The following is a 27079-nucleotide window of genomic DNA, read 5'->3' on the forward strand; positions in this document are numbered from 1 at the left end:
AGGATTCCCGGTGGTCTCCGCGGCACTGGCATTGTGCCCCTTCTCACCACGTACCCACCACACTCGGGTGGTGAGCCCAGCCTCCATCCGTCTGCACCCTCTTGCCGCCCAGACTGCCCAAAGCCCAGCCACGCTTGCTTGGGACTCAGCAGGGACAGGAGGGGCTCTGGGGGCCGCTCTGGGTCGGGCGGCCCCTCCAGCACCTCACCTGCTCATCCCGGGCTTGGGGCTCCTGGCCTTTGCTTGCTTGTGATTTGTCTCCCCAAGCGTGAGGTTTCTGCAGTGCGGCCAGTGCCAAGAGGTAACGTATGGCCTTGTCCTCACAGGAGGAAGAAGGTGAGGATGGTGATGTGTCCTCTGGCCCCCCAGGGGCCAGTCATAAGCTGCCTTCAGCCCCGGCCTGGCACCACTTCCCACCCCGCTACGCGGACGTGAGCTGTGTGGGGCTGCGGGACGCACACGAGGAGAACCCTGAGAGCATCCTGGACGAGCATGTGCAGCGAGTCATGAGGACACCGGGCTGCCAGTCACCGGGGCCTGGCCACCGCTCCCCGGACAGTGCGCACATGCCCAAGATGGGGGCGCTAGGGGGCACAGTGCCCGGGCATGGAAAGCACATGCCCAAGTCGGGGGCAAAGCTGGACACAGCTGGCCTGCACCTCCACAGACACGGCCACCACCACGGCCACCATAGCTCAGCTAGGCCCAAGGAGCCTGCTGAGGCCGAGGCCTCCCGCCGGGTCCAGAGCAGCTTCGCGTGGGGCCCAGAGCTGCACGGCCACGCGGCCAAGCCCCGAAGCCACGTGGAGAGCATGGGTGCCGCCCCCACCACCAGTGACAGCCTGGCCTACAGGTGAGTGTTTGCAGCGGTTCCCTCTTTCTGCATCTGTGTCAGTGAGACTGTGTGTGTCTCCAGGAAAAAGGGGTCAAGGCGAGAGGCCGTATCTCCTGTGGCCTCTGTTCAGCCTTCAATCCAGGATTCCCCTTTAAAAGTCATTAAATCAGGGTCAGCCACAGAGACAGCAGGCACCTGGGTGCACTGGCCGCACTGGCCACTGGAGCTCCAGCCTTGAAGCATGGTCAGGTCAGATGCACCCGTTTCGGAGAGCAGTGTCTGGGTGAGGAAGGGTGGCCAGGCCCTGGATGCCGCCACCTTGGCTCCAACCCTCCCGGCCCATGCTGCCCGGACGCCTTCCTTCCTTTCCTTCCCACCATAGAGTCCACCAAAACAACCCCACTCATGCCCGCAGAGGCAGGGCAGAGGCCCCACGTTCAGGGAGGGGCCCTTCCAGGCCACCCTCCCATAGCCATGAGGGTCTGGGCCAGCTGTCCAGCATCAGGCCAGCTGAAGTAGCAGGTGACCTGGGTCTTGCTCTTGCAGCGGGAAGGCAAGCATGACCTCCAAAAGAAACTCCAAGAAGGCCGAGTCGGGGAAGAGCACCAGCGTGGAGGCACCAGGCCCCTCTGAGGACGCAGAGAAGAACCAGAAAATCATGCAGTGGATCATCGAGGGCGAGAAGGAGATCAGCAGGCACCGGAAGGCTGGCCACGGGTGAGAAGCCGTGTGTGGGCCTGGGCCCTGTGCAGTTGTGGGCACAGGCGTCCAGAGCCACCCTGCCAGCCTTTAGCGCCCCTCTGCCAGCATCCCGAGCAGCTGGTCTTAGTGCAAGCCACATGCCACGGAAGCAGGAATTCCTTGGAATTAGGTCCAGAGGTCCACACCTTCCTGTGTGGACCCTGTGATGGGGTGGGGGTCGTCAATGAGCTTCATTGTCCTGGGCAGGAGTGCCCACTGGTGGGGTCAGTCTGAAGTTGCTGCAGCCCCCCCACCCCACCCCACCGGGGAGGGGCCTCCTGCCACGTGGCTGCCCTCCTGTGAGAAGGAGCTAAGGCAGGGCCTGCACGAGGAACCGTATGGGCCTAACCTGCTTGTCCTCCAGCTGCCGGGGGCAGTTCTCATCTGGTCTGTGTCCCTCTGAGCTCTGTGTCAGTCTCAGTGTCACCCCTGTCCCCTTTGTGGTGGGGACAGGGCTGGGCGGGGGGCCTGGGGCTGGTGGGGTCGGCCCATGGGTGGACTTCCCGGGCCCTCGCCGTTCCTGGGCATTCCTGGGAAGGGCCGAGTGGTGTGTGTGAGGCAGGTGAGGCAGGTCATTGGCGACACGGGGTCCCTGTGTCTTGTGTCCACGTAACCTTGGAACAAGCCCCCTGCCAGTGTGCAGACCCTTTGCAGTCACAGAGCCTGACCTGGTTGGGGGGCCTCTCTGTGAGGCCCTCTCTTGCTCTGGTGGGGGTGGATTTTTGGCTTCTCTGGATTTCTCTCTTTTGCGATTTTCACAAGGACTGGCTCTGTCCTTGGCCGCTCCCCCAACCCCAAATGGAGGGTTGGAGGGCTTCTGTGGGTAAAGAGTAAGAGTCTAGAAACAGCCTCCTGGGTTTGGAAGGCTCCTGCCCTCTGGCTGGGCTGCAGGTTCTATCAAATGCTGATGCTGCAGCGTCTCCACCAGCACTTCTTGGGATCTGTGGGGCCAGGGGAGGTGAGACCTGTAGAGGGGAGAATGGGGGGAATGTGGGGCCAGGGAGTGAGGGGTAGGGGGACGGGGTGAGGTCTCCCTGTGGCCGGCCTTGTGGGACTTTTTAGGAGGAGTCCACCTCCCCCTAGGGTACATTCCCTGGGCAGTTCTGGCATCACAAGGGCACTGGGTCAACCCACTCCCCCCAGGGCCCCCTTCTTGGGATTCCTTCCTTTTTGCTCCTGAGGCTAAGCCCCCCTTTCTGAGGCCTCCAGCCTAGCTGAGAGAGGCAGATGTTTTCACTCGAATTCCATTCGGTGATTGAGTGATGGCAGGTCACACAGATGTAAAGCACGTTCTCAGTGTCTGATGATGGGGAGCGTGATGTTACGTGGAGGGGGAACTCAGGAAAGATCACGTGTTCAGAATTATGCTAATTATGTCAAGTATTTTTGTTTTTCTTTTTAACTTATTTATATTGGGCTGCGTTGGTTCTTCATTGCTGCGCAGAGGCTTTCTCTAGTTGCAGCGAGCAGGGGCTACTCTTTGTTGCGGTGCGCGGGCTTCTCGTTGCCATAGGCTTCTCTTGTTGTGGAGCACGGGCTCTAGGACACGGGGGCTTCAGTAGTTGTGGCTCATGGGCTTAGTTGCTCCATGGCATGTGGGATCTTCCTGGACCAGGGCTCGAACCCATATACCCTGCATTGGCAGGCGGATTCCTAACCACTGTGCCACCAGGGAAGTCCCTGTGTCAAGTGTTTTTAATGGAGAAGGAAATACACTGAATATACCGAGAGTGGCTGTTTCTGAATTACATTTATTTTTTCTCTGAATTTCCTGACTGTTTCAGGTTTTTCACAAAGAGCACTTACTTTAATATCAAAATACTTTTCAATAACACTGAAAACTTTTCTTTAAAAGAAGTTTTCATGGGGAAGCAGAAAAAAAAAGTATTCACATAGGATGTGATTTATATTTCAATACACAAGTTTCCAGGAAGGACTGTACGTTCGAGGTGCAGGGGGCCGTGGGGGGCGTGGGCGCTGCTCACCTTGTTCTCTGGCCCCACAGGTCGTCCGGGGCAAAAAAGCAGCAGGCCCACGAGAGCTCCCGGCCCTTGTCCATCGAGCGCCCCGGGGCCGTGCACCCCTGGGTCAGCGCCCAGCTCCGGACCTCCGTGCAGCCCTCGCATCTCTTCATCCAGGACCCCACGATGCCACCCAACCCGGCCCCCAACCCTCTGACGCAGCTGGAGGAGGCCCGCCGACGCCTGGAGGAGGAGGAGAAGAGGGCCAGCAAGGCGCCCTCGAGGCAGAGGTACAGGACCTCGGGAGAGCAGGGCCTCCTGCTGTGTGGCCGAGGGCTGGGAGGGCAGGTGGTCATCACACTGTCCCTCTGGGGAGGGAGGGGGAGCCCTTCCTGTGTTGCAACTGCCCTGCGCATGTGCTCACTCGCCCTTACCTTGGGACTGCTGGAGGTCACAGTCAGATGACCATTGGCTGCTGTGCTGGCTGAGCCAGGAGGGGGCGGTCCTGGGGGCTCCCAGCTGCCCCGGAACATGTGGTTCACAGCTACACGGAGGGGAGCCCCGATGTCACGTGCAGGCAGGACGTCGGTGCTGAGATGTGGGTGGGTGTAAACTCTTCTCCTGGAAAGGCCCCAGCCCCACAGCCCTCCTCACTGTGCCCTCCTTGGCCTTCAGGGCCTGGGTGGCCCCAGAGGGGCAGGAAGGCCTCCCCTTTATGGGGGACAGGTCGTCCCTCCAGGCTGGATCCTTGCAGCTGGGCCTTTGAGGTCACTTTCCCAGGCCTGCTGACCCATCAGGATTCCCAGGTGGATCAGGGTCTCTGAGGGGCCTGGAAATCTGGGGAGTGTGGTCATCAAACTGCAGCCACTGTTTTTCTTGGATGTTACTGGCTCCCATTGCCCTCGGTCAGCTGGGCATCTGGGGTCTGGCCTCACCGTGTTTGGGTCCGTGCTGCTCTGGGGAAGCTGGCGTCAGGGTGCAGACCCTGCCCAGCGTCCGTCTTGGGCATAGCTGGAAGCCCGCATGTGTCCCCCGGGTCGCTGAAGGTGACCATGTTTACGCCTAGCTGTCTCACACCCCGTGATCTCATTCGTCAGCATAGAGCCGGGGAGCAGGCTGTGCAGGCGGCCTTGCCTGGTGCTAGCCTGTAAGCTGGAGGCCAGCGGGGCAGCAGTGGGGCCACCGTGGGGGCCGGGGCGTGTGGACACCCTCCCTGCCGTGAGGACCCCCTGCAGGGGCTTCCTGGCCCATCACCCTTGCTGCCCACTGTCTGTTCTTCCTGTGAGTACTCACAGGTCCTGCCCAGTGGCATGTCGTGTCTGGCTGGTGACGCTGAGCTGAGCCACACAGGTGGCTCTGGCACCTCCACAGTGGTCAGTCTAGGGCACGTGGGCCTTTTGTAAATGGCTACAGACCAGAGAGTTGGGCCCTCCTCGTGGGGTGACCTCCACCCAGGCCGGTGAAAGTAGAAGTTGTGTCAGGACCACAGAGCATTGCCCCCGGGGTGGAAGGCCACTGGGAGAGGAGCTGCCAGGCAGGGAGTCCCCTTCAGACGGAGCAGTGGCCGCGCTCCAGAGCCCAGGCCTGTGTTGAGTGCTGAGTAGGAAGAGCTGCACCCCAGGGAGGAGGCCAGGGCAGCTCCTCTCGGAAGGCGAAGGCTCCTCTGAGTGTGCATGAAGTGACAGGACCCAGCATGTTCCCGGTGCCTGAGGCTCTGCCCAGATGAGGGTCTGGGAACCCTGGATGGATGGAAGCAGCGTCGGCCTCTCGACTCATCCTGATGGAGTCCTGATCCTCCCACCCGGCTCCACAACCCAAGGAGGGCTTTGGTGTCCTGTCCGCTGCACACAGTGGGAGCCTCGTCTGTGGTGACAGAGCGTCTTGGGAGCCCCTGCTCCGTCTTCCCGCTGGTCTCCTGTGGTCACCGCCAACTGCTGCTGGAGGCCCTGCCCAGGCCCATGCGGCTCACTGACGCCGTTGTTCCCTAGGTATGTGCAGGAGGTCATCCAGCGGGGGCGCTCCTGTGTCAGGCCAGCGTGCACGCCCGTGCTGAGCGTGGTGCCAGCGGTGTCCGACCTGGAGCTCTCCGAGACAGAGTACGTGCGCTCCCCCCGGGTCTTCCCGGTACCGCCCAGCCACGCCGCGCCTCCGGCCAGGTGCTGCAGTGGCGCAGCTGTGCCCGCGATGGGAGCTCAGGCACTGCACCTGAAGAGCTGGGTCTGCAAGTCTATCTCTGTCAAAGGAACCGTCTGACTGTCCACGTGGTGACAAGTGACCAACGGGCCAGAGAGGAGGTCCGCTCGCCTCCCGCACTCTGGCCTCACGTCCCTACCAGGCCTTGGGACTCGCTGGTCAGCAACCTGCCCGGATTGATGGGTTCTGACTCCCCTGGCACTGCTGACCGGAAGCGTCAGCCCCGGGCACTTGTGCACAGCAAGCGGGCTCTGTTCTCACGTGGACCACAGGCACCTGCGGGTCGGCTCCCTGGGCATGTGCAGGCCAGGCTGGGCGCCGGGGAGCCAAGGGCCGTATGTAGACAGTGCTGGCCACCCTGTCCCTGCACTTCTGCTCAAGACAGAGAAGAAGGAAGGGGCCCCCACCTCAGCCTTGCCGGGCTGACCCCAGACAGTACTTCATCACACCCGGCTGAGTGTGCTGAGGGGCTCACGGCCTCCCCATAGGTCACTCCTCCAGTGGCCCCTGGAGAAGCAGGGACTCAGCGTCCCTTCTGTAGAGAATGGACCCCACAGGAACCCCAGCTGGGCTCCTAGGACAGCCTGGGCTTGAGGTCGCAGGACTGAGGGACGGGAAGCGGGCTCTCTGGGAGCCTGGCTCAGGCAGTGGATGGCCACACAGCTGAGGTGACCGCCGGCTCTGTGCCCCGGAGCACCGGGGCGGGGGGGGTCCCCGGGGAGAGTAGAGCCTGCTGTGGGCTCAGGTGGCCTTCCTGACGTGACACTGACACGCCCAGCTGGCCAGGGCAAGGGCTGTGCCAGGCTCCACGTGCGCAGCTCTGGAGCGGTTACAGGACCGGACGCTGGAGGAGACGGGTGCTGCCTCAGCCTGGGCAGGAGGCGCTGCTTGCCTCGGCGCTCCCTGGAAGTGTGGCTGGCTGCTGCTTATGGTCTTGTGACAGGCTGTCTGCCATGAGGCAGATCCGTGTCAGGATCCGTCACAGTTCTATTCTGTTCGTCCAGTCCCTGGCCTTAAGTGTTTCTGAAGTTTGGGGCTGTAGGCCTTACTAGGACACGAGCAGTTTAGCCCAGCCTCGAGGCGGTGGCTGTGGCGGGTTCCGTGGCCTGGCTGGCCCAGCCCAGCCCAGCCCATGTCACAGCCCAGCAGAGGCATCCGCTGTGGGTTCCAGCTCTGAGAAGCCTGCTCGCCTAACTTCATGTGGTCTGGGTAGTGGGTGCTGCCCGCCAGGCAGTTCAAGCCACAGTGAGACCAGGGCCTCGCAGTGGGTGGCGGGCAGGCCGAGGCGCCGGTCAGACAATTGGTGGGCAGGCGACGAGCTGCTGTCCGCGTGGGTCAGGGCACGTGGCTGGCACAGGACTGGAAACCTGGGCTGAGGCACCACGCAGGGTGAGCCCCCCCGGGGCTGGATGTGGCTATGTGGGTGGGGCGGGCGTCAGGGCCTGTGGATGTGTGGCACTTCTGAGCATGGCACAGCCTACCCTGCAGGCCCTGCTCTGTCGTTTACTGGGGGGCCTGGGGCCCAGCAGTCACCGCTGCTTCTCCACCCCCCAGGACGAAATCGCAGAGGAAGGCAGGTGGTGGGAGTGCCCAGTCGTGCGACAGCATTGTCGTGGCCTACTATTTCTGTGGGGAGCCCATCCCCTACCGGACCCTGGTGAGGGGCCGTGCGGTCACCCTGGGCCAGTTCAAGGAGCTGCTGACCAAGAAAGGCAACTACAGGTGAGAGGCGCTGGTGGGGTCAGCTCAGGGGACAGCGCTGTGTGCTCACGCCTCGCTGAATCCTTGCCTCCACCTGTCTGGCCACGGGCTGTCGGCGTGAGCCCCGCGACGGGTGGGGCATGGGTGGTCTCAGGTGGCTGAGGGCTCCAGGCCGAGCAAGGGGTCTGGAGGGTCTGTTGGTCCCCGTGCTGGTGTGACCTCAGTCGGCCTCGCCTCAGCCTCCTAACCATCCTCCGCAGGTCTGCCCTGGGCTGCCCAGCCCTGCCGGCCTGAGACCAGCTCCTGCACGCTCCTCGTTGGGCTCTGTAGGTCGGGTGGGGCCCATGGGGTCTCGGCTGGGGTCAGCCCAAGGTGGGCCTGCCTGGGTGGTTTGCTGTGGCCACTGGAGGGGCCCTGGGCCGAGTGCAGGCGCTTTAGCCCAGTGAAGAGGACAGAAACCCCACGCCCACCCACTCCTCCCCCACAGCACCTAGAGGCCGGGGCAGGGACCCTGCATGTGGTCACTGCACGTGTCCAGCACTGGCACTCAGGCACCGGGCAGAACCGCCTCGCGTGCCCCGCAGGAGGTGTCGGGGGCGGCTGCCAAACTGCCGGACGCTGCCGCCCTCACCGCCCCTCCCGCCCGCAGATACTACTTCAAGAAGGTGAGCGACGAGTTCGAATGCGGCGTGGTGTTCGAGGAGGTGCGCGAGGATGGGGCCGTGCTGCCCGTCTTCGAGGAGAAGGTCATCGGCAAGGTGGAGAAGGTGGACTGACGGGCGGGCCTGGCCTCCGCGCTGCGCACCACGAGGGCCTGTGCCGGGTCGCGAGAGCGTGGCAGACACGCGGCTGCTGGCGGAAGGCCGGGTGCTGCCCGCCTCACAGCCGCCACCCCTTTGGTCCATCTGTGTCCAGGAGGGCAGGGGTTCCTCTGGGGTCCCACAGGCTTCCACCCACTCCTCTGCAGGACACTCAAGAGCCCACCCAGCAGGGAGCCCACCATGGGGCCGCCTTGAGACCCTCCCCCACAGCCCCCTGCTGCTAACCGCAGACGCCCCCGGCGCTCGCCTCACAGGCTCTGCTTCTCCTTCCGGGACTCGCCCGCCATGGCCTGCCCTGGTCAGGCCTGTCCCAGAGCCGGGGTGCAGGGGGCCCCGTGGGGCCTCTGTCCATTGTACATGTCACCGAGTGCCTTCAACACAGCTTGTCTCTTGCCTCACTGTGTGGACCCGGTGACGTAGCACCGAGGCCCAAGTGTGGGCTCAGCGGGTCCCGGGCCCCTTCCTCCTAAGGGCCCATGTAAATATGTACATTTCTCAGGCCTGGGCCAGCGGGGAGGGGCTGCCCCAAGCCCATTTTTCATGCGCTGACTTGTACAATTATCTTTTCAAAGGTACTTGGATAATAATGAAATAAAACCATTTTTGAATCTTGCCTGGCTGTGGACTGCACCTGTCCAACGTGGCTGGTGGGAATGCCCCTCAGCTGGCTCCTGGGATGTGTGCCCTGTCTCCCAGCCACCAAAGGAAGTCAGGCCAGCCTCTGTGGTGGGGAGCGGGGGCCATGGAGCAACGCTAGCAGAGCTTGGGAGAGAGAGTGGGCCTGAAGCTGGCAGCAATGCCATGCTCCCCTTTCCTGCCCCAGTGGAGCCTCAGGCCTGAGCCAGGGACCCATCTTCCATCCAAGATGTGAAGGACCCAGGAGGCTGAGATTGGGCCCAAACCAAGGGCCAGGGGGCCTGCCTTGCTCAGGAACCACACACACAGTCCAGGACCAGAGCTCTTTATTCACAGCCCACAGCTTCCATGGGCACCAAGGGACACGGCTCCCTGGGTGGGCGCGGACAGCGGTGCAACTACAGCTCGTCCTTGGGCTCCGTGGTGTTTTCTGGCATCTCCTGGAAAGAGTCATAGAGACCCAGCTGGAAGCTGCACCCTCAGCCCAGCCCAGCCCAGCCCATGTCACAGCCACGCGTCCAGAGGACTCGTCCAGAGACCTGGAGCCTTGGGACAGAGACACCCACCGGGAAGGGGGCTCCGGGCACCTCCGTGGGCTCCTCTGCAGGCAGCTCACCCCCGCTGTCCAGAAACTTGGAGAAGGTCTCCAGGTCCCTGGTGCCTTTGTATTCAATCACCTGAGGAAAGACGGGCGGGTCTGGGGGACACACCGTCCAGGGTCTAAGGCCAGCCCTCCGAGGCCACGCCGCATCTCCAGCCGAGGTCTGAAGAGCCTAGACTGAGCCCAGACCAAGGATGGGGTCCTGCCTCACCTTCCGACCAGGCCCCGCCGGGAAGTACTTGAGGGTGGGGAAGCCGTGCACAGGGAGGGCCTCCAGCTCGTTGGCCGTGGCATCCAGCTCGGCGATGACGATGTCCTCGTGGTCCCTGTACTTCTCAGCCAGTGCCTCCCAGGCCGGGGCCATCTCTTTGCAGTGGGTGCTCCATGGGGCATCTAGGACAGGGGGGCATCAGCACAGCCAGCAGGGTCCCTGCTGCCCACTAGCCCACTGCCCTCTGCACTCACAGAACTTGATAAACACGTTCTTGGTTTCATCAAAAGCCACCTGCTCGAAATTCTTGCCCACGAGGGTCTTGACTGGCCGCTGGTCCCAGTCGGGGGGGACCTCCTGGCTCAAGTGATAAGGCTGGGGGGACCGGCCAGGTGCTTTATTGGGGGTCTCTCCCAAGAGCCGCTGCTCCCATCCCCTCCCCCCAACTGGGCAGTCCAACAGCGGACCTTGACCTCCCCACCCAGGACTGCGCGGCAGAAGTCTGCAACCGAGGTGGCGGTGACTGGCCCCCTGTCCGCAGGCATGTACTTCTTGGTGGTCTCAATGTTGATGAAGCGTAGGGTGGGGGCCTCCTCGGCCTTGAGGCCGAAGTACTGGAGCACGTGGTCGTTGCTGGCGCCCACGTCCACCACCACAAACAGCACCTGCCAGCAGGGAGTCCGCGTGGGCCCCCCACCTCCCCACTGCCACCTCACCCCCCACCCATGGGCCGAGCCAGTACCTGCCCCCGGAAGCCGGGAGCCGCCTCCCGGAAGCCCGCCAGCAGCTCCCGGTGGGGGGCCAGCGTCTGGTTGACGAACAGCAGCAAGTGGTTAAGGATCCTGGCTGCAAAGATCTTATGGGACGTCTGTGGGGGCAAGTGGCGCTCGTGGGCTGCTCCCGTGCTCGCCTTCCATCTGCCGCTCCCACCCGCACCTGCCCTCCGGCCCCACTCACCTGGCTGTTGAACTCCGTGACCAGGTGCATGCTGTGCGTGAGGAGGAAGCGTGACAGATCCTCTTGGTCCAGGCCCAGCTCCTCATCCACTGGGAAGTCTGCCCGCCCCTCGTCATACTGGACAACGCCGGGTGGGTCAGCAGGAGCCATCGCCCTGACTCTGACCCCCACTTCCACCCTGACTCGGAGCGTGACCCACCTTTTTGAAGAGGACCACGGTGTCCTTGGTGAGGCCGAACTTCTGAAAGAGCTGAGGCTGGTTGGTGAGGCCAAAGCTCATGTCCAGGACATCCTGGGCCAGGGCCAGGAAGGTAGCCACATCCTTGTCCTGCAGGTCCTAAGGGGCCCGAGCCTATGAGGCCGACTGGCCTCACAGACCCTGCTCCCAGGCCCGGCCCCCGTGCCACCAGCTCACCTGGAAGAAGCCAATGACCACCACATCCCGGGCATCTATCAGCGCTTGGGCGCCCTCCTCATCCTCCAGCCTCGTGGCACTGGGCCCCACCCGCCGCCTCAGCCACTCAGCAATGCCCTCGGCCTCCCAGGGGCCTGCAGAGATTCCCCTCAGCCTGGGCCAGCCCTGCCACCCGCCCACCCGCCCATGCCCACTCCCCGCACCAGTGTACTCCTCCGGGTGCGTGTGGTTCCCATCACGGAAGAACTTGAGTGTGGGGTACTCTGTCACCGCAAACTCCTCGGCCAGCTCTGGCTCCGCGGGCCCATCCACCTTGGCCAGCCTGACTTTGGCCGACTCTGCTGCCAGCAGGGCAGCCGCCTTGCTGTACTCAGGGGCCAGTGCCTTGCAGTGCCCACACCATGGGGCGTCTGGGGGACAGGGCCATGAGTGCCCCAGGCCTCCATGGCCCCAGCCGCAGCCCCTGCTCCCGCCCGGCCAGAGCTGGCCGACCTTGGGGCCATTCAGGCCCAGCAGGGAGCAAGCATGTCCTGTCCACACCTTCCTCATCAGGGGCCCACCTGAGCCTTGGCCACATGGAGCCCAAGTACCGGAGACCAGCCTCCTCAAGGCTCCCAGCTTGGGGAGGCAGTGGCCAGTACTGTCCTGACAGGGAATTTAGGAGGAATTTTCCGTTGCCGCCCCCTGAGGCCGGCTCCCGGCCATCTGCCTGTTGAGGCCTGCCGGCTAAGAATGGCTCTCACGTGTGAAAAGCTTGTAAAAACCCAGAAGAATGTGCAAGCCTGAATGCTGGCTGGCCCTTTACGGAAGAGTTTGTAGAAGGACAATGACCGTGGGTCTCCCCTGCACCTGTGCCCTTCACCACTGTGAGGCTGGACCCCCAGGCCCAGCTCAGCCCCAAGGCTGTGCCTCGGGTATCTTCTGACAGAGCTCCAGGAGCACGGTGGGGGCGAGTGGCCCTGGCATGGGGGGGTAGAACCCCCCAGGTGGCCCCTGCGGGTCTCCCAGCCCCACCGGCCCCAAGCACTCACAGAACTCCACCAGCAGGGCAGGGTGCTCCCGCAAGGCCAGGCCAAGGGTCTGCCGGCTCAGCACCAAGATCCCATCCTCCTCCGGGGGCTCCTTCTCGGGGGGCTCCTCCTCAGGGGGCTCCTCCAAGGGACCCTCGGGCCCTGGCCCCTGTCCCCACAGGCCTGAGGCCCCGAGCAGCAGCAGCAGCGCTGGCAGGAGCCGGCCGTCCATGGCGGTGCCGGGGCCCATGGGGCGGGGGCAGATAAGGGGGTGGGGGGCCAAGCAGCTGCTGCCACGTGGCACACAGGCCTGGTTGCAGGGAAGATAAGGCTGGGAGGCCCCCCCACCCCGGGGGCGGGGAGGCAGACAGGCGACACCGAGGGCACCGAGACAGAGCAACGTTTAATAGGACTGTTCAGGGCACAGTGCCAGGCCTGGGGAGGGGGCGTCCCGGGACAGGACAGAGGGCAGGGGGTCTGGCCACTGAGGGGGCCGGGGAACGGTCAGGGGTCCCTTGCAGCGACTGGCAGAGGTGGGGGAGACCAGGATCGCAAGTGGGAACACAGCCCTGGGACAGGGAGCGCTCAGCTCTCCCAGTCCTGGCAGATGTGGAGGCCCCACTCCCAGGACAGGTGGGGGGTCCTGTCGTCATCGGTGAAGAAGGACGTGACCACGTAGGCACCCCGCACCAGCACTCCCCGGGGCGCCTCCTCCAACGGAGTCACAAACTCGTACTCCTGGGCGCTCGGGCCATAGCTGCCCACCATGTAGACGGCTTTGTCCACTGGGGGAGGGCGAGGGCGTCAGGGGCTGCCCTCTGTCCCACTGGCCCCCACCCCGAGCCTTCCCCCTGGGCTGCCCCCTCCACGCAGCCCTCACCTCGCAGGCCCTGGCGGTAGGTGTGATGCAGACACTTGAGGCCACTGACGATCTCCTTATTGACCTGAGGGACAGAGGGTGTTAGGGGGAACCTGGGGGGCTGGGCCTGTGGCTGGCTGGTGTCCCCAGTGACAGCTCCCTCACCTTGAAGGTAATCTTCACTTTGTAATCAACACCCTCCTTCAGGACAAACACCCGGTTTTTCAGCGCAGCCAACTCCCCTGTTAGGGAAAGTGCAGCTAAGTGTGAACTCCTGGGATGGCTGAGACCCTGCCCCAGGAGCCCCCATGGGGGGCCTGTACCTGTGAGGTCTAGGTCTGAGTACTTGGGATTGGGCATGGGTGGGGGGGTCCTAGGAGGTCCATGGCAACGAGCCCAGGTCTCTACCCCAAAGATCAGTTTGTATTTTGCGGAGAGGGTTACCTGTGAGGTCCCTGCCTGGGGCTCAGGGTCGCACCAGGCATCCTGGGAGTTACCTGTGAGGTCCATGGTGATGGGCCCTGGGGCCTGCTCAGACATCAGTGTCAGGCTGGTCACCTGCACGTTGGGCAGGCTTGGGTCTGAAGAGAAACCAGAAGTGTACAGGTGCCCTAACCCTAACCCACCCTCTCCACCCCAGCCCAGGGCGTGGGCATACCCACGGCAGGCGGCTCAGGCCCCAGCAGCACCCGCTTGTAATTGACCAGGCTCTCGTCGTCCGGGTCCAGCTGCTGGATCTCCAGGAGGCTCTTCCTTCCCGGGGCCCGGTACTCCGGCACGGCCTCATCCAGCACCTCATCTGGAGGCAGCTGCCCCTTCTCCTTGTCGGTCAGGAGGACTGGGGGTCGGGGAGGGTGTGTGAGCAGCTGCTGCCAGCTGACCTGGTATTTGCTGGAGCCTGCCGTCTGGCCAGCTGGACCTCCCACTGCCCAAACTTAACAGGAGTCCGGTGAGAGCTCTGGGATAGGGGTGGGCCGAGAAGATGCAGAGCAGTGCCCAAACCCAGCCTCTTAGGGAAGGGCCTGGGGAGTGGAGAAGGCTCCCGAGAGATGGAGGCAGGTGATCCCTGGAGGCTCCAGCTGCATCCTTCTGCCCCACCCATTCATCCCAGGCCCCTCCCTGACTATAGGGGGAAGGAAGACCCCAAATGGGGAACAGCCCCAAGGGATAGGGTCCACCACTACAGAGTGGTGACCACTGAGGTCTTCTCTAGAGCAGAGGCTCTGCCTTTTTGCTGCTCTCCAGGGTCCCCAGTGCCCTAGGCCTCTTCCCATATTCCCATAAGGCTCTCGGACACCTCTCAGGGTCCCCACCACCCTGCTCAGGGACTGCGTTCCCTGAATGCCTCCCCACAGTCTTCGGAGTTCCTCTCCATAATGCTCCTGAAGGGTAGGGGTGGTTCTCTCTAAACCCCTCAACTTATGCTCTGAGGCCACCTCCCCAGGTGCCTCCAGACCCAGTCAGCTAAGCCCCTTCCCCGGCGCCTTAACGCAGGGGTCTTTCTGAGCCCTTCCCACAGTCCTAGGGGAAGCTCCCATGGTGCCTTGGGGCAGGGTCTTTCCGAGTCCCTGCCCACTGCGCTCCAGTCTTTCCCGGGATCCACACCCTCCCTGAAGGAGCCCCAGCCCCACCCAAGGGAGATGGGACCTCAGGGGCAGGTTCCCACGGGGAGAGGGCCCCCCTGCCACCCTGGCTTCACAAGCAGACCCGCCCACTCTTGACCCCTTGCCCCATGAGTGTCTGGCCCGGACGAAGCCCCCCACCCCTGTCAGAGCCCTGCCGGGGGACCCCGCCGCGAGGTCCCCACGAGCGCCCCCAAAGTTTCCACGGGGGAGAAGCCGCCGCGCCCCGGGCTGAGCCCCCCGCCCACGTGGCCGCCCTGGCCCTAGCCAGGCCCGCTCACCTCGGGCGCACAGCGCCAGCCGGAGCAGCTCCAGCAGCTGCGCCCCCAGCTCACACGCGTCCAGGCCCAGCATGGTGGCCCGCGGCCCGGCCCCGCCGCCGAGCCGCCGAGGAGCCGCCGCCCGCCCCGCCGCCGCCCGGCTCGGCGCTCAGCCCCGGCGCGACTGCGGTGAGCTCATCCCGGCCGGGAGCGCCCCCCGCGCCCAGCGCCGCGCCCGCGCCGCGCGCCCCCAGCCGCTCCGCGGACCCCGCGCAGCCCCGCAGAGACGCGCGTGTCGCCCGCTTGGCGCCGGCACCCGGTCGTCCCCGCCGCGGGCGCACTCGGACCCCGCACAGCCGCCGCGGTCACGGTCCCAGCATCCAGCCCCGCCTGCACCCGGCTCTGGCCATCAGAGCTGCCCCACCCCACGGCGCCGCCCGGAGTCTGGGGAGTCTCCGGGGAAGCCCTCTGGGCGGGGCTGGTGGGACTGGGGGCGCGAGTGGAGCAGGTGCGTCCCCCCGCCACAGGTCCCCAGGCTCTCGTTACCTGCAGGCAGCGCAGGCCGCACCTGGGGCCCGACAGTCCCTCCCCTCCCCCTACTCCCACCCCCGCTGGAGCTTATTTATGTCTGGGCAGAGGGGACTCCTAGAGTCTGCCCAGCCCTGGGGGTTGGGGGATGCTGTGTGTGTCTGCACAGCCTCCTGGCCCCGCACCCCAGAGGTTCACAGGCATCAGCACGGAGGGGCCAGTGTCCACACACACAGTGAGGTGCAGTCTGGAGACACAGCCATTATTCCAGTGTTTATTGACTGGGCTGTGTGAGCGTGGCGGGGGGTGGAGGGGTCTTTGCATGCTCTATGCTCAGAGGCCCCCATCCTTGGGGAGAAAAGGACACTGATCTGAAACAGAACGGGGTGGTGGAGTGCTGAGAGGGGCGCACAGAAGGGGCCTCTGGTCTTGTTGCCTAAACAGACCTTGTGACAGGTAGATGGGGTTCAGCGGGGCGGGGGTGAGCTGGACCTGAGGCTGGGGACAGCTGGGTCAAAGTGGAGGAGCAGGCAGAACACCAGCTAGAGTTCCCCTGCTTCCTTACACCCCTCCGCCCCCCATTTCTGAGGACACCCAAGAATCGGATCTGCCCTGGCCCAAAGGAGCCCCCTATCTGAGAAGGAGGCCAGCAGGCCGTGGGTGGGGACGGCACGTGTGCTAGGGTGGGGACTGTCCCCCTTGGAGCCGCACCTGCCCACAGTCTTTCCAAGGCAGGGTCTCCCCAGCCGGATCCCAGCCCTTCTAGGGTCACATCCTGCTGCCCCTTCCCTGGGGTGGTCAGGGAAGCCACTTGTCCCCAGGCTGGGGACAGCTCTGGCCTCTGGGGGCCTTCAGCCTCTCTGGAAGCCCATCCATGAAGAGAGGACAGCCAGGCCTGGGGCCAGCCTGACCCCACCTGTGTGGGTGGGGCTGGGTGAGAGAATTTCACTGGCATGTAAGGGAGAATGGCACCTGGGAAGGGTAGAACACCCCTCCAGTACCCCTGCCCCAGCTCAGCCTGGACATGGCTTTGCCTGCAGTGGAAATGGGTTCAGATGGCCATGTTGGAGGCTCTGGCCAAAGGCTAACCCCGACATCCTGCCCTGCCCCAAGCACCTAAAAATCAGAAATAGACATGTTTGCACCACTTTAAAATGGCCCCAACAAAAGGGGTGTGGGTGGCCAAGCTGTTGGAGTAGGGAGAGAAATGGCCAGGCTGGGCCCTGAGCCCAGAGGCTGCCCACGAATCTTGGGGGGCAGGTGTTGAGATCTTCTCTCCCAGTAAAGACCCCTCCCACAGTCTCCCAGTTTCGGGGTAACCCGGGTGGGGTCTCTGTCTGTTCCCCAACTGGTGCCCCAGGCATCATCAGTGCAGCAGAGGGGAAGTGAGCTGCCTGCCATATTCTCCCAGGCCTCAAGGGCCCCCGCCCAGCACACCTACGCAGCCATGCAGTGTCATACCAGCCCGGTAGCATCTGCATGCGTCAGGGACAGTGTCACAGTTGCAGGGACACACTCCTAGGCCAGTTCGACCCCTCACCCAGACCTTACAGCCCCTGCACCGCTGGTCGCCCACATCCTGGGGCGCCACACAGGAGGTGGGTATGGGGGAGGGGTTACAGTGACCCTAAACGGTTGTAATCCACCCCAGCCCTCCTTCCCCACAAGTCCCCTCTCCCCTTTTCTGAGTCCCCATCCTTTCCCTGAGTTCCCACCCCACCTCTGAGCCTCCCCCACCGCCGTCCCAGCAGAGGCTGATTCCCCCCACGCTGTCCGGGTGGGTCCAAGCCCCTCTCGAAGCTCCAGGCAAGCTCCCGCGGGCACGGGCCTCGGTTTCTCGTGACGTGAGGGGAGCCTGCTCGAGGTGGATGATCGGACGCGCGTCCCCAGACCCCAGACCCCGCGGCTGCCGAGGGTTAACTCGCGGGCGGGGCGGCGGCCCGGGAGGGGAGGGGAGGGGAGGGGAGGGGAGGGGAGGGGAGGGGAGGGGAGGGGAGGGGCGGGGCGGGGCGGCCGGACACCCTCGCCCCGCTGGGCCTGCCTCAGCCATGGCCGCCGGCCCCGCGTCCCACGGCGGGCACCCCCGCGCGCAGAGGCCGCATCTGAGCAAGGTGGGTGCCGGGATCCCGCCCGCCCCCCACCCCCGACACGCGAGGCCGGGAGGGGCAGGAGAGGAGTGAGTGCGGGTGCACGCGAGTGTGGACACTACGCGAGCGCGCGAGTGTGGACGCGGGTCTGGGGCAATGACACTGTGTGAGCGGGGTGGGGCGGCGGAGACCCCGGGGTTGGGGTCGCCGCTCGCTCGCGCCCCCCCTCGCCTCCGCGGTCAGCCACGGCCTGAAATCCCACGTCAGTGAGCGTTAATCTCCTTCAAGCACACTGATCCGGCGCATCCCGGGCTGTTCCGGGGCATCTGGATCTGGGGGTGGGGGAGGAGGCCACCGCAGGCCCTCAACCTCCCTTGCCCAGATGGAGCGGATGGTGGTGAGTATGCAGGACCCCGACCAGGGTGTGAAGATGCGGAGCCAGCGCCTGCTCGTCACCGTCATTCCTCATGCAGTGACTGGTGAGGTGCTGCAGGGGCGGGGAGGGGGGTGCCGGCCCTGCCTTGGCCTCCCCCTACCCCAGTCTCTGCTATGCAGGCAACGACATCATGGAGTGGTTGATCCAGAAGTACTGCATCACAGAGGAGGGTAAGGGGTCAGCCCGCTGCTCTTCCTGCGCCCATACCCAGCCCTGGGGTCGCTGTGCTGATGGCCTAGGGCTGGGGCCAAGCTCACTGTGCTGGGGGACCTGGCTCGGCTCCCTCCATTAAGAATTCACCACCTTGCTTCCCAGAGGCCCTGCACCTGGGCACCCTCCTAGTGCGGCATGGCTACCTATACCCACTGCGAGACCCCTGCCACCTCGAGCTCCGGCTGGATGAAACGCCCTATAGGTTCCAGGTCAGGCTCAACTGGGAGCAGGTAGGACCCGTCCCACCAGGCAGCGCCTTGGCGGGTACTCCTGGAAGGGGTGGGGCTGGGGCAGGAGCAGGACCTGTGATGTCACCGCAGATCTTGTGGTCCACTGCCCCCTCCCCAAAAGGCCTGGACTGGAAGCGTCCCTGTGACAGAAAGACCAAGTTAAGGGGAGGGACCTTTAACCTTTAGCAGGGCCCCATAAGGCATAGTACCTGCAGAGGACTCCACCAGCTTACCCGGGGTCCTTAGGCCCCAGCCCTGAAGAAGGGGCCTAAGGACAGGATCCCTGCACCTCAGTGTGTGTCCTCAGTCATGATGGAGCACCCCCTCCTGCCCTCCGTGGCCACACCAGGGACCCCGGCAGGTCCTGCCCTCAGTCCCCACCCCCCCAGCACTACAACTACCTCCTGGGCCTGGGCAGGGAGCCCAGCGTCAGTGAACCAAGTGCAGCTCGGTCCAGGTGGAGGGAATGGTGGATGGTCAGCTGAGCCTTGGGGCAGTGGGAAGATACCCCCCCAGCCAGCCCAGTCTCTTCGCAAGGGAGCTGAGAGGGTGGGGATGACTCTTGGGGCGGAGAAGGCCCAGAAGGTCACAGATACCTTTGTCCTTGCACCACACCAGACGCCCTATTTCTGGATGAGCACCCTGTGGCCAGCCGCTGAGCTGGACTATGGTGAGTGAGGAGGGGTGGGCCAGCCGGGGACAAACTCCCAGGACTGATGGCTGCAGGTGTGATGCCACAGGGGAGGGGGAGCTGACATTGCTCCTCTGCAACCTGTGCCCTGTCCTTCCAGCCATCTACTTGGCCAAGAAGAACATCCGAAAGCGGGGGGGCCTGGTTGACCACGAAAAGGTGGGACACCCTCCCCACCCCTCCCAGGCTGAATCCAGCCAGAGGAGCCCAGTCCCCTACTTGTGGCCCTAGAGCACACAGCCCGGACCCCAGGGTGATGTGGATACACAAGCACAAACACCCTAGGTGGTCTCAGAGGGGAGGTGGGGGGTCCACACCCCAGAGCTGGGCACCAGAGGGAATTTCCCACTGGAGACCTCACCACTCCGCAGGAGCACTACGACCAGCTGCACAGGAAGATCAGCCACACGTGGGACCTGGTAGTGATGCAGGCAAGAGAGCAGCTGTGGTGAGACCACGCCCTGCGTGCCCCGCACGCCCCCGGCCCGGGCACTGGCAGCCCTGGGACCAGAAACAGTGCGCCCAGGCTTGGCTGCCTGCCCAGGCCTCGGCCTGAAGTGGGGGGTGAGGTGGTGGGCACAGTGTCCCCCCAGCTCTGCCTACCCCCCCCCCAGGGCAGCTAAGCAGCGCAGGAAGGGGGACAGGCTGGTCATCGCATGCCAGGAGCAGACGTACTGGCTGGTGAACAGGCCCCCGGTGAGCCCCTTGTGGGGGGTGGTCCTTGGACAGCAGCGGAGTCCTGCTAGCGGTTAGTGTGCCTCCTCAGGTGCTCGCTGAGGAGGACCTGCTTTCTGACCCCTGGGAAGGACATGCTTTTAGGGATCCTGTCAGGTGACAGGAAGTTCTGTTTCTGTGGTTCATGAGAACCCAAAGGTCACAAGGCCAGGCCTGAGTTGCCCCCACCCACAGACTAGGACACAGCAGCTTCTCTCTGGGTCTAAGGAAGCAGAATGTGGGCACCTGAAGGCCCTGGGCGGGGTGGGGGGGTGAGTGAGAGCACCTGAAGGCCCTTGGGGTGGGGGGAGGTGAGTGAGGGCAGGCTTAGCTGCAGCATGAGGGACTGAGGTCACAGGCCAAGAGCTTCTGGGGTCAGGCCTTACCCAGATCCGTGGGTCTGGCAGGTGGGTTGAGGTCCCCCTACTGTGTGGGGCAGTGGAGAGACCAGTAGACACAGATGTGTGCTGTGAGGGGCAATCACAGCAGACCATGAATAGAAGCTCCGGGGGAAAAAACTCCATGAAAAAAAAAAGAGAGGCACCCAGGGGCCTGATTACCTCATCAGGTGTGGGTAGTGTCTCTGGGAAAATGACCCTTAATCTTCCACCTGAGGGTCACGGGGTCTCCGGCGTTGAGGGTGGAGTGGGCGTGGCCAAGGCTGAGCAGTGGGCTGAGGGCCGGCGGTGGTCCTGTGGAGAGACCAGTAATGGCGCCCGTGGCCTCCGGTGAGGCATGTGTGTCTGGGGACGGGGTGGTCAGGACGAGGTGCGGCCAGAGGGGCTGTCTCAGGTAGGGCTGGGATTCTGGCCTGAGCAGCCAGGAGCTCGGAGGTGAGGTTGGCTGAGGCGAGGAAGAACGGGGGGCTTGAGGGCAGGTCACAGACTTTGCTTTAGGAGCCAGGAGCTGGGTGAGGGGCTGGAGAGGGGACCAGGGTGGGCTAGACAGGGAGGGTGCCCTGGGGTGGGGATGAGCAGAGAGCGTACAGGTCCCGAGTTCCCCTGAGCATGTTTCCACATTAGGGCCTGACATGGGTGCAGAGCTTCAGTGTATGGGGTTAGGAGGGTCTCAGCAGCCTGCCTGAGCTGTGCCCCTGCTTCATCTCATCCCCCCTCTGCAGCCCGGGGTCCCCAGCGTGCTGGAGCAAGGTCCAGAGCGGGGTTCCTGCACTGCTGGGCGAGTGCAGATGGTGAGGACCCTGCGTGCACACACACCCAGCCACTCCCCACCCCTGCACAGTACCCTCCGCTCCATGTGCCCCCACCTCCCTTAACCCCTCCACCTCCCCCCCGCCCCTTTACCCCCCCACTCCACCACTAGGGGACTGCTTGGGGGCTGCCCACCCACCTGTCCACTTGTCCATCCAAATGTCCCATGATTCAGTCACTCCAAGTCTCCTGCTTTGCTCCCTGGCTCACTGCCCCGACTCCCAGCCCCCTGCTAACTCTTGCTCTCTCTCACCTCCCACCTGCTGCCCTCGGTGCAAGTAAGTACAGTAGACCCTATGGGGGGAGGGGGTTTCTTCCCCCAGGCCAGGGCAGCATCAGGGTCTGTGAGGACTTGGAGGGGTGGCGAGCAGGGCCACGGGCCCGAGCAACCAGGGCCGAATGAACCATGTGCCTCCAAAGCCTCCAAACTGGATGGAATTGACCAGGACACATGTCCGAACTTTGTAGCAGCAGAGTCCTCGGTCAGATCCCACGACACCCAAAACATAGAGCAGAGTCATCTAGTACTTTTCTGAGAAAACACCTTCCTGACTTCAAAATCTTAGTTCACGGTCATAGGTTTGTGATTTCCATCAAAGTCACGCAAAGATAGCTGAGAGGAAAGGTTGGCATCACAGGCATCCTGAGGGTGCTGGCTGCCCTCCCCTCCTTTCAGTACGTTTGAAAACATGAAATAGTGACAGTTGGGGAAACTCAAGGCAACTTTGAGCACCTGAAGGCTTGGTGAACACCCCGAAACGTCCAGACTTGAGGCCCCAGGAGGCGTCCTGGAAAGTCAGACCCCTGCATTAGAGGCCAGGGCTCCGGAGGGCAGGGCAGGGGTGGGATGTCAGTCCCTACAGGGACCTGCCTTCTAACTGCAGCCCACCGGCCCCTTCCAGACCAAGACCGTGGACTTCTACAGGCGGGAGGTAGGTCCTGGGGGCAGAAGGGAGGGGAGGGGTGGGCTGGTGGCCCCCAGCCCCGGCGCCCGTCACAGGTCTCCCATCCTAGGTCGAGTGCTTACGAAAGGCACTGGGCAGGGCCCGGGTGAAGTCCTCCGTCTGCCTTGAGGCGTGAGTGGGATGGGGGTGGTGGCTGGAGACCCCCAGCCCAGAGCCCAAACCCTTCCTCCAGCGCCCTCCCTGCACTGGCCCTGGCACCACCCTCCACCCCCAGGTACCTGAAATTTAGCAGCCAGCGTGGGCCGCACGACCCCATCATGTCGGGGTGCCTGCCCAGCAACCCCTGGGTCACAGACAACGATACCTACTGGGCCATGAATGCACCCAGGTGAGCCCGGGGTGGGCCAGTAGCTGCAGGTGTGCCCCTGCCTTCCTCGTGCTCCTGACCCACCCGCCCTTCCCCCAGCGCGGCCGTGCCCACAAGGCTCCGTGTGGAGCAGTGGGCCTTCAGCTTCCGGGAACTCTTGGAAGACCCTGTGGGACGGGCCCATTTCATGGACTTTCTCAGGAAAGAGTTCAGTGGTGAGAAGCCCCCTCCCCTGCTCCCTGCTCGAGCCCCCCCACCCCAGGTTTCCACCAGCCTGGGGTGGGCCTGACCCGGTGCCCGGACCCCCAGCCGAGAACCTCAGCTTCTGGGAGGCCTGTGAGGAGCTGCGCCACGGAGGGCAGGCCCAGGTCCCCGCCCTGGTGGACGCCGTGTACCAGTGAGTGCCGCAGGGTGGGGCGGGGGGCGGGCAGCGGCCAGCCCGAATGGCCCAGACCCACCGGGGCTCCCCTCTCCCATGCCAGGCAGTTCCTGGCCCCCGGTGCTGCCCGCTGGGTCAACATCGACAGCCGGACGATGGAGCGGACGCTGGTGGGCCTGGGCCGGCCGCACCGCCATGTGCTGGACGACGCCCAGCTGCACATCTACATGCTGATGAAGAAGGTGGGCGCCTCTCCCTCGCCGCCCCCCCCAAGCCGGTGTCAGGTGGCTTCAGTGGTCACAGCTCAGAGGCTGGTCTGCACCCGCTCCCCGCGGCTCCTGCCAGCTTAGTCCCGCAGCTCACACCGCGCTTTACAGAGCAGCAAACCCAGGCTCAGGGCAGCTGCAGGGCTTGTCCAGCCGTGGTTGTAAAGTGTCCTAACGTGGAAAAGGTCAAATATGAACAAAAAGTAAATGACAAATCCCCACGTACCTACAGCCCACCTTCACAAACTGTCGTCTCGGGGCCTATCCAGACTCACGGTCCATCCTGTCCAGTGGCCTACCACACGCACACACACCCCTCGACTTTAAAGCCATTTCCAGACTTCCTGTCTGTAGGTATTGCAGGAAGTTCCCTTAAAGGACACGGCCACCGCTTCTCTTTCAACGTGGCAGCAGAGGCCAGCATCACACCCGAAACACCAACAGTATTTACTCAATGCCCTCAAGTGGCCAGTCGCGTCCCCTTCCCCACATGACCTCAGGCTAGTTTCCCGCTGCTGCTTATTCTCTGTGCTGTGGAGGTAGAAGCCTGATGGGGTCTCGGGGCTGAGATCAGGGTGAGAGCAGGCTGGTTTCTTCTGGAGCCTCCAGGGGAGAATCCGTCCTCCATTCTCCAGCTTGTGGACACCGTGTTCCTTGATCAGATTGTTTTCAGTTTTGTTGTTGTTGGTTCGGTTTGTTTGGGAATAGTTACTTCAGAGGTGGTGTCTGATGTGTTCTCCACTCAGGAGGGATGTCAGTCCAGCTCTCTCTCTTTTGTGGTGAAAGCAGCCTTGACAGTCTGGCCCAGTTCCATGATTTCATGAGGGTGTGGGATGTTCTAACCCATCACTGCCTGCCTGTTCTGACGCCTCCTCTCTCTGCTTGTTGCTGGCCCAGTGGTACCGATCATAGAGGAAAGGCAGGACCAAGGCTTGATTCCTCCTTTAAACTTACTTACTTACTTACTTATTTATTTATGGCTGCATTGGGGTCTGTTGCTGCTGTGCACGGGCTTTCTCTAGTTGCGGTGGGTGGGGGCTACTCTTCGTTGCGGTGCGTGGGCTTCTCATTGCTGTGGTTTATCTTGTTGCGGAGCACGGGCTCTAGGCGCGCGGACTTCAGTAGTTGTGGCACGTGGGCTTAGTTGCTCTGTGGAATGTGGGATTTTCCCAGACCAGCGGTTGAACCCGTGTCCCCTGCGTTGGCAGGTGAATTCTTAACCACTGCACCACCAGGGAAGTCCTAAACATAATTTTTTAAAAATATTTATTTTCTTAATTTTTTTGGCTGCATAGGGTCTTCGTTGTGGCATGCGGGCTTCTCTCTAGTTGTGGCGTGTGGGTTTTCTCTTCTCTAGTTGTGGCGTTCGGGTTCCAGAGCACATGGGCTCTGGAGTTGTGGCACGTGGGCTTAGATGCCCTGCTGCATGTGGGATCCTACTTCCCTGACCAGGGATCAAACTTGCGTCCCCTGCCTTGGAAGGCAGATTCTTTACCACTGGACCACCAGGGAAGTCCCTTGATTCCTTCTTTAATTACCACTTTTCAAAATAAGCAGTTGGACCCCTGGTATCTGCCAAGGGTAGTCAGTGAGGTTGGGATGCTTTTAATACCATTGTAAATTCACGTTTTGACCATACTTGATGGGTTTCAATCCCTTTCAGTCCTTGTCTCATGGGATGTGCAGAGGTCCCCCTCTCCGGCTGATTGCTCTTGAGTCCTGTGACGTGTCCGAAATCTATGGTGCTTCCTAGCTTTCTAAGGGGCCGTCCTACTCCAGACCTAGAGCCAGCCATTCCTTGGGCCCTCAGCCCTCCCTCGGGGGTGGTGTTCAGAAACCATGACCTGCACATCAGACCCGTCATAGCGTCAGGGGTGGTCATGGTTCCCAGGACTTTCAGTGGACAGAATCAGGAAATACGTGTTTTAACTAAAACATACCAGGAGTTCATACTGATACTTCTAATTCGGAATCAGGATTACAGAGTTTCCTTAACCTCTTTGGCCTCTCTCGCTCCTCATTCCCCTACTGAAAATCTGGGTTTTCAGTGGTGCCAACATAATCACTCACTTGCTTTTTCTCGAGATTCACTCAGTAGCTCAACTGAGCAGCACGACACTACCATTCAGTGACTGAGAGTCGTTTACTGTTTGTTTTTTCGGTCCTTTGTCCACAGCCCCTCAGACGCCCCTTGGACACTCGGTTACGTGTGGCTAGGGTGGTGTCGCCCGCTGGACGCCCAGCTTCACTGTCCCCCTTCAGTGTTTGGGGGTTGCTTATTTATTTTATAATTACTTAAAATATCTACACAGTTTCAAAATCCAATCTACAAAGTACATTCAACTAAATCTTGTTTATACCCCTGCCCCTCCACCAAAAGTTAACAATTTAAAATGTGTATTTTTCTTCTAAAAATATAACACCCGGGTTTGTAGATTCCTGTCCCTCTTTATTGAATCCCGTGGTTTTTGTCGACTGTGACTTTGTCCCGCTCCATGTGCCCAGCCTCACTCTGTGGGTCTGCAAGAACCAGTGACACCGGTTCCCTGTCGCAGGAGGCGCCACGTTCACTCCCCATGTGGGCACCGGGCCCCTGCGTGGTTGGGGGCCAGTCTCCCTGAGTCCGACCCGGTCTGGGCTGGTCTGGGGAGGCTGCTCCAGCCCAGTCCACTGTGGGCCCCGCCCTTGGAGGAGCCTGGGCAGTGCTGGCTGAGACCAGGAGTGGGAAGGGGTCAGGTCCAGATGCTGTCTGTTGCAGGACTCCTACCCGAGGTTCCTGAAGTCGGATTTGTACAAAGACCTGCTGGCGGAGGCCGTGGTGCCCCCGGAGACCAAGCGACGGTCAGCCAGGTGGTGCCCAGGGAGGCAGGTGGGATGCCGGGGGTGGCGCCCTGCGCTCAGGCCCCTTCTTCTCCACAGGGTGTTCCCATTCATGCGGAAGCCGCGCCATTCCAGCCCCAGCCCTGCTCTCCTTCCTGCCTCTGCCTCTGCCTCCAGGGAGCCCTCGGGTGGTGACGGGGAGGCCTAGGTGGGCCTGGGCAGGGGCAGAATGGGGCCATCTTGCCCTCATCAACTCCTCTTGCCCAGGGTCCTTGCAGCCACTGAGACTCCCCGGCACGGGAGTCTCCTCGGGCCCCAAGCGCCCGGCCTTACGGGGGCACCGACCTCTCTGGCTTCCACCTTTTCCCTTGTCACACCCTCCCCCAGAAGGGGCTGTTCGGGTGCTGATTCCCAGGGCAGGGGTGCCCTGGACTGAGACAAGATGGCAGCACACCTGGCATTCTACGCCGGTTCCCACCCCGCTGGTGACTCCCAGGGCAAGATTTCATAGTCAGGTGGCCGCCAGCAGGGGGCGTGGGCGTGCAGGGGGAGGTGCTGCTCCCACTGGGCCGTGGCCTCTCCGCCTCCGTGGCCACCCGAGGCCCGTGGCTTCTCCCCGGTGTTGTACAGAGATGGCTCCAGCATCGTTGCTCCTCCAACAGCCAGCCCTGGTTCACAGCCAGGGCGGCAGAGCCTCTAGGGAAAGACACCAGGGAGTCCCCACTCCGAGGGCCCCCCGAGACTCAGCTGCTCCTTTGGGAGTGCAGCCAGACTGGCTCAGCTGGGGCAGCGCCACCCCTCCCTCAGGGCTGCCCACACCCTCCCACTCCCAGCCCAGAAATAAAAGACCTTTGGGTCCTCACTCTGAGCCTGTCCTGCTGTGGTCCAAATCGTGGTGGGTGCACACGTGGTGGGTGTGCTTGTGGTGGGTGTGCATGCACGTGTGGCGTGTGGGTGAGGCATGCACTGGTGAGGGAGGTGGTGAAGGACAATGGGAAGTTCAGGTGTCAGAGGCAGTGGGTGGAGGATCCCTTGTGTGGGGTCTGTAGGCCTGGGGCTGGGCTCAGGCTGCAGACTTGGGGAGACAGTGGGGAGCTTGTGCTCTGGCGGCACATGGATGCCTGAGTCCTCCAGGGGAGAGTGAGCACAGAGTCCAGGGGGCTGTCTGGTGTTGAACCCAGCCTCTCCAGGGTCAGCTGTGCCCTAAGACATCACAGTGACACGGAGCACAGTGTGGGCTTTATTTACAAGTCCAGGGTGCACCGGTGAGGGTGTCTCCGGGGCGGCCCAGACCCCGAACTCCTGCACATCGTCCTGGAACCTGAAGGCTGGTCCCTGCCTAGAGCCAGCTCCTCCCTCCTCTGCTGTGGACCCAGACCTGGGCCCTTGGGCCCAGGTGGCTTCTCACAGGG

General features: G+C 62.9%; 4 protein-coding genes across 10 annotated transcripts in view; 2 read left to right on the forward strand and 2 right to left on the reverse strand.

Moving 5' to 3' along the window:
• AXIN1 (axin 1) overlaps positions 1–8865 on the forward strand; it is a 58299-nt gene extending 49434 nt beyond the window's left edge. For 2 of the 3 annotated variants that reach the window (XM_082644416.1, XM_082644417.1), the window contains exons 6-11: positions 327–853; positions 1382–1552; positions 3582–3827; positions 5526–5633; positions 7285–7452; positions 8081–8865. In XM_082644416.1, the coding sequence (XP_082500542.1) occupies positions 327–853; positions 1382–1552; positions 3582–3827; positions 5526–5633; positions 7285–7452; positions 8081–8207 (1347 nt within the window). In that variant the 3' untranslated portion in view covers positions 8208–8865. The remainder of the gene's footprint in view (positions 1–326; positions 854–1381; positions 1553–3581; positions 3828–5525; positions 5634–7284; positions 7453–8080) is intronic. The other variant, XM_082644418.1, reaches the window with a different exon arrangement.
• A 312-nt stretch (positions 8866–9177) lies between these two features.
• On the reverse strand, positions 9178–12336 carry PDIA2 (protein disulfide isomerase family A member 2). Its single transcript, XM_082643510.1, has 11 exons — positions 12104–12336; positions 11276–11482; positions 11073–11206; positions 10857–10994; positions 10658–10774; positions 10443–10568; positions 10168–10365; positions 9955–10075; positions 9701–9882; positions 9455–9565; positions 9178–9328 (listed from the first exon to the last, which is right to left on the reverse strand). Exons 1-11 carry the CDS (start codon positions 12330–12332, stop codon positions 9287–9289), a joined length of 1605 nt encoding a protein of 534 aa, XP_082499636.1. The 5' UTR covers positions 12333–12336; the 3' UTR covers positions 9178–9286.
• A 159-nt stretch (positions 12337–12495) lies between these two features.
• Positions 12496–14961, reverse strand: ARHGDIG (Rho GDP dissociation inhibitor gamma). The gene is made up of 6 exons (XM_082643511.1): positions 14845–14961; positions 13600–13779; positions 13439–13522; positions 13107–13183; positions 12963–13026; positions 12496–12867 (listed from the first exon to the last, which is right to left on the reverse strand). The coding sequence occupies exons 1-6, from the start codon at positions 14915–14917 to the stop codon at positions 12668–12670; spliced, it is 678 nt and encodes a 225-aa protein (XP_082499637.1). The 5' UTR covers positions 14918–14961; the 3' UTR covers positions 12496–12667.
• Positions 14962–17378: 2417 nt separating this feature from the next.
• RGS11 (regulator of G protein signaling 11) lies at positions 17379–26529 on the forward strand. Of its 5 annotated transcripts, none has more exons than XM_082600537.1 (17): positions 17379–17462; positions 17821–17917; positions 17994–18044; positions 18190–18317; positions 18936–18987; positions 19109–19167; positions 19380–19456; positions 19623–19704; positions 20843–20911; positions 21815–21862; positions 21945–22006; positions 22110–22223; positions 22302–22417; positions 22512–22599; positions 22685–22823; positions 25606–25688; positions 25767–26529. In XM_082600537.1, the coding sequence occupies exons 1-17, from the start codon at positions 17400–17402 to the stop codon at positions 25873–25875; spliced, it is 1437 nt and encodes a 478-aa protein (XP_082456663.1). In that variant the 5' UTR covers positions 17379–17399; the 3' UTR covers positions 25876–26529. The 5 variants fall into 5 exon arrangements, with proteins under 5 accessions (XP_082456663.1, XP_082456664.1, XP_082456665.1 ...); XM_082600538.1 differs by having other exon boundaries at positions 18190–18296; positions 21833–21862; XM_082600539.1 differs by lacking the exons at positions 19623–19704; positions 21945–22006 and having other exon boundaries at positions 22068–22223.
• The last annotated feature ends 550 nt before the right edge of the window (positions 26530–27079 follow it).

The sequence above is a fragment of the Mesoplodon mirus genome (genome assembly GCF_964341445.2).
Source record: "Mesoplodon mirus genome assembly, chromosome: 15".
NCBI classification, from domain to species: domain Eukaryota; kingdom Metazoa; phylum Chordata; class Mammalia; order Artiodactyla; family Ziphiidae; genus Mesoplodon; species Mesoplodon mirus.

Coding starts and splice junctions, on each gene's coding strand:
- PDIA2 (XM_082643510.1), bottom strand. CDS start 12,332: ATGGGCCCCGGCACCGCCATGGACGGCCGGCTCCTGCCAGCGCTGCTG. Junction 10,995..11,072: donor TGGTCATTGGCTTCTTCCAG/GTGAGCTGGTGG, acceptor CGGGCCCCTTAG/GACCTGCAGGACAAGGATGT. Junction 10,076..10,167: donor TCCTGGGTGGGGAGGTCAAG/GTCCGCTGTTGG, acceptor CGGTCCCCCCAG/CCTTATCACTTGAGCCAGGA.
- ARHGDIG (XM_082643511.1), bottom strand. CDS start 14,917: ATGCTGGGCCTGGACGCGTGTGAGCTGGGGGCGCAGCTGCTGGAGCTG. Junction 13,184..13,438: donor CATCACCATGGACCTCACAG/GTAACTCCCAGG, acceptor TTTCCCTAACAG/GGGAGTTGGCTGCGCTGAAA. Junction 12,868..12,962: donor CTACCGCCAGGGCCTGCGAG/GTGAGGGCTGCG, acceptor GCCCTCCCCCAG/TGGACAAAGCCGTCTACATG.
- RGS11 (XM_082600537.1), top strand. CDS start 17,400: ATGGCCGCCGGCCCCGCGTCCCACGGCGGGCACCCCCGCGCGCAGAGG. Junction 19,457..19,622: donor CAGGCAAGAGAGCAGCTGTG/GTGAGACCACGC, acceptor CCCCCCCCCCAG/GGCAGCTAAGCAGCGCAGGA. Junction 22,224..22,301: donor TGGGCCATGAATGCACCCAG/GTGAGCCCGGGG, acceptor CCCTTCCCCCAG/CGCGGCCGTGCCCACAAGGC.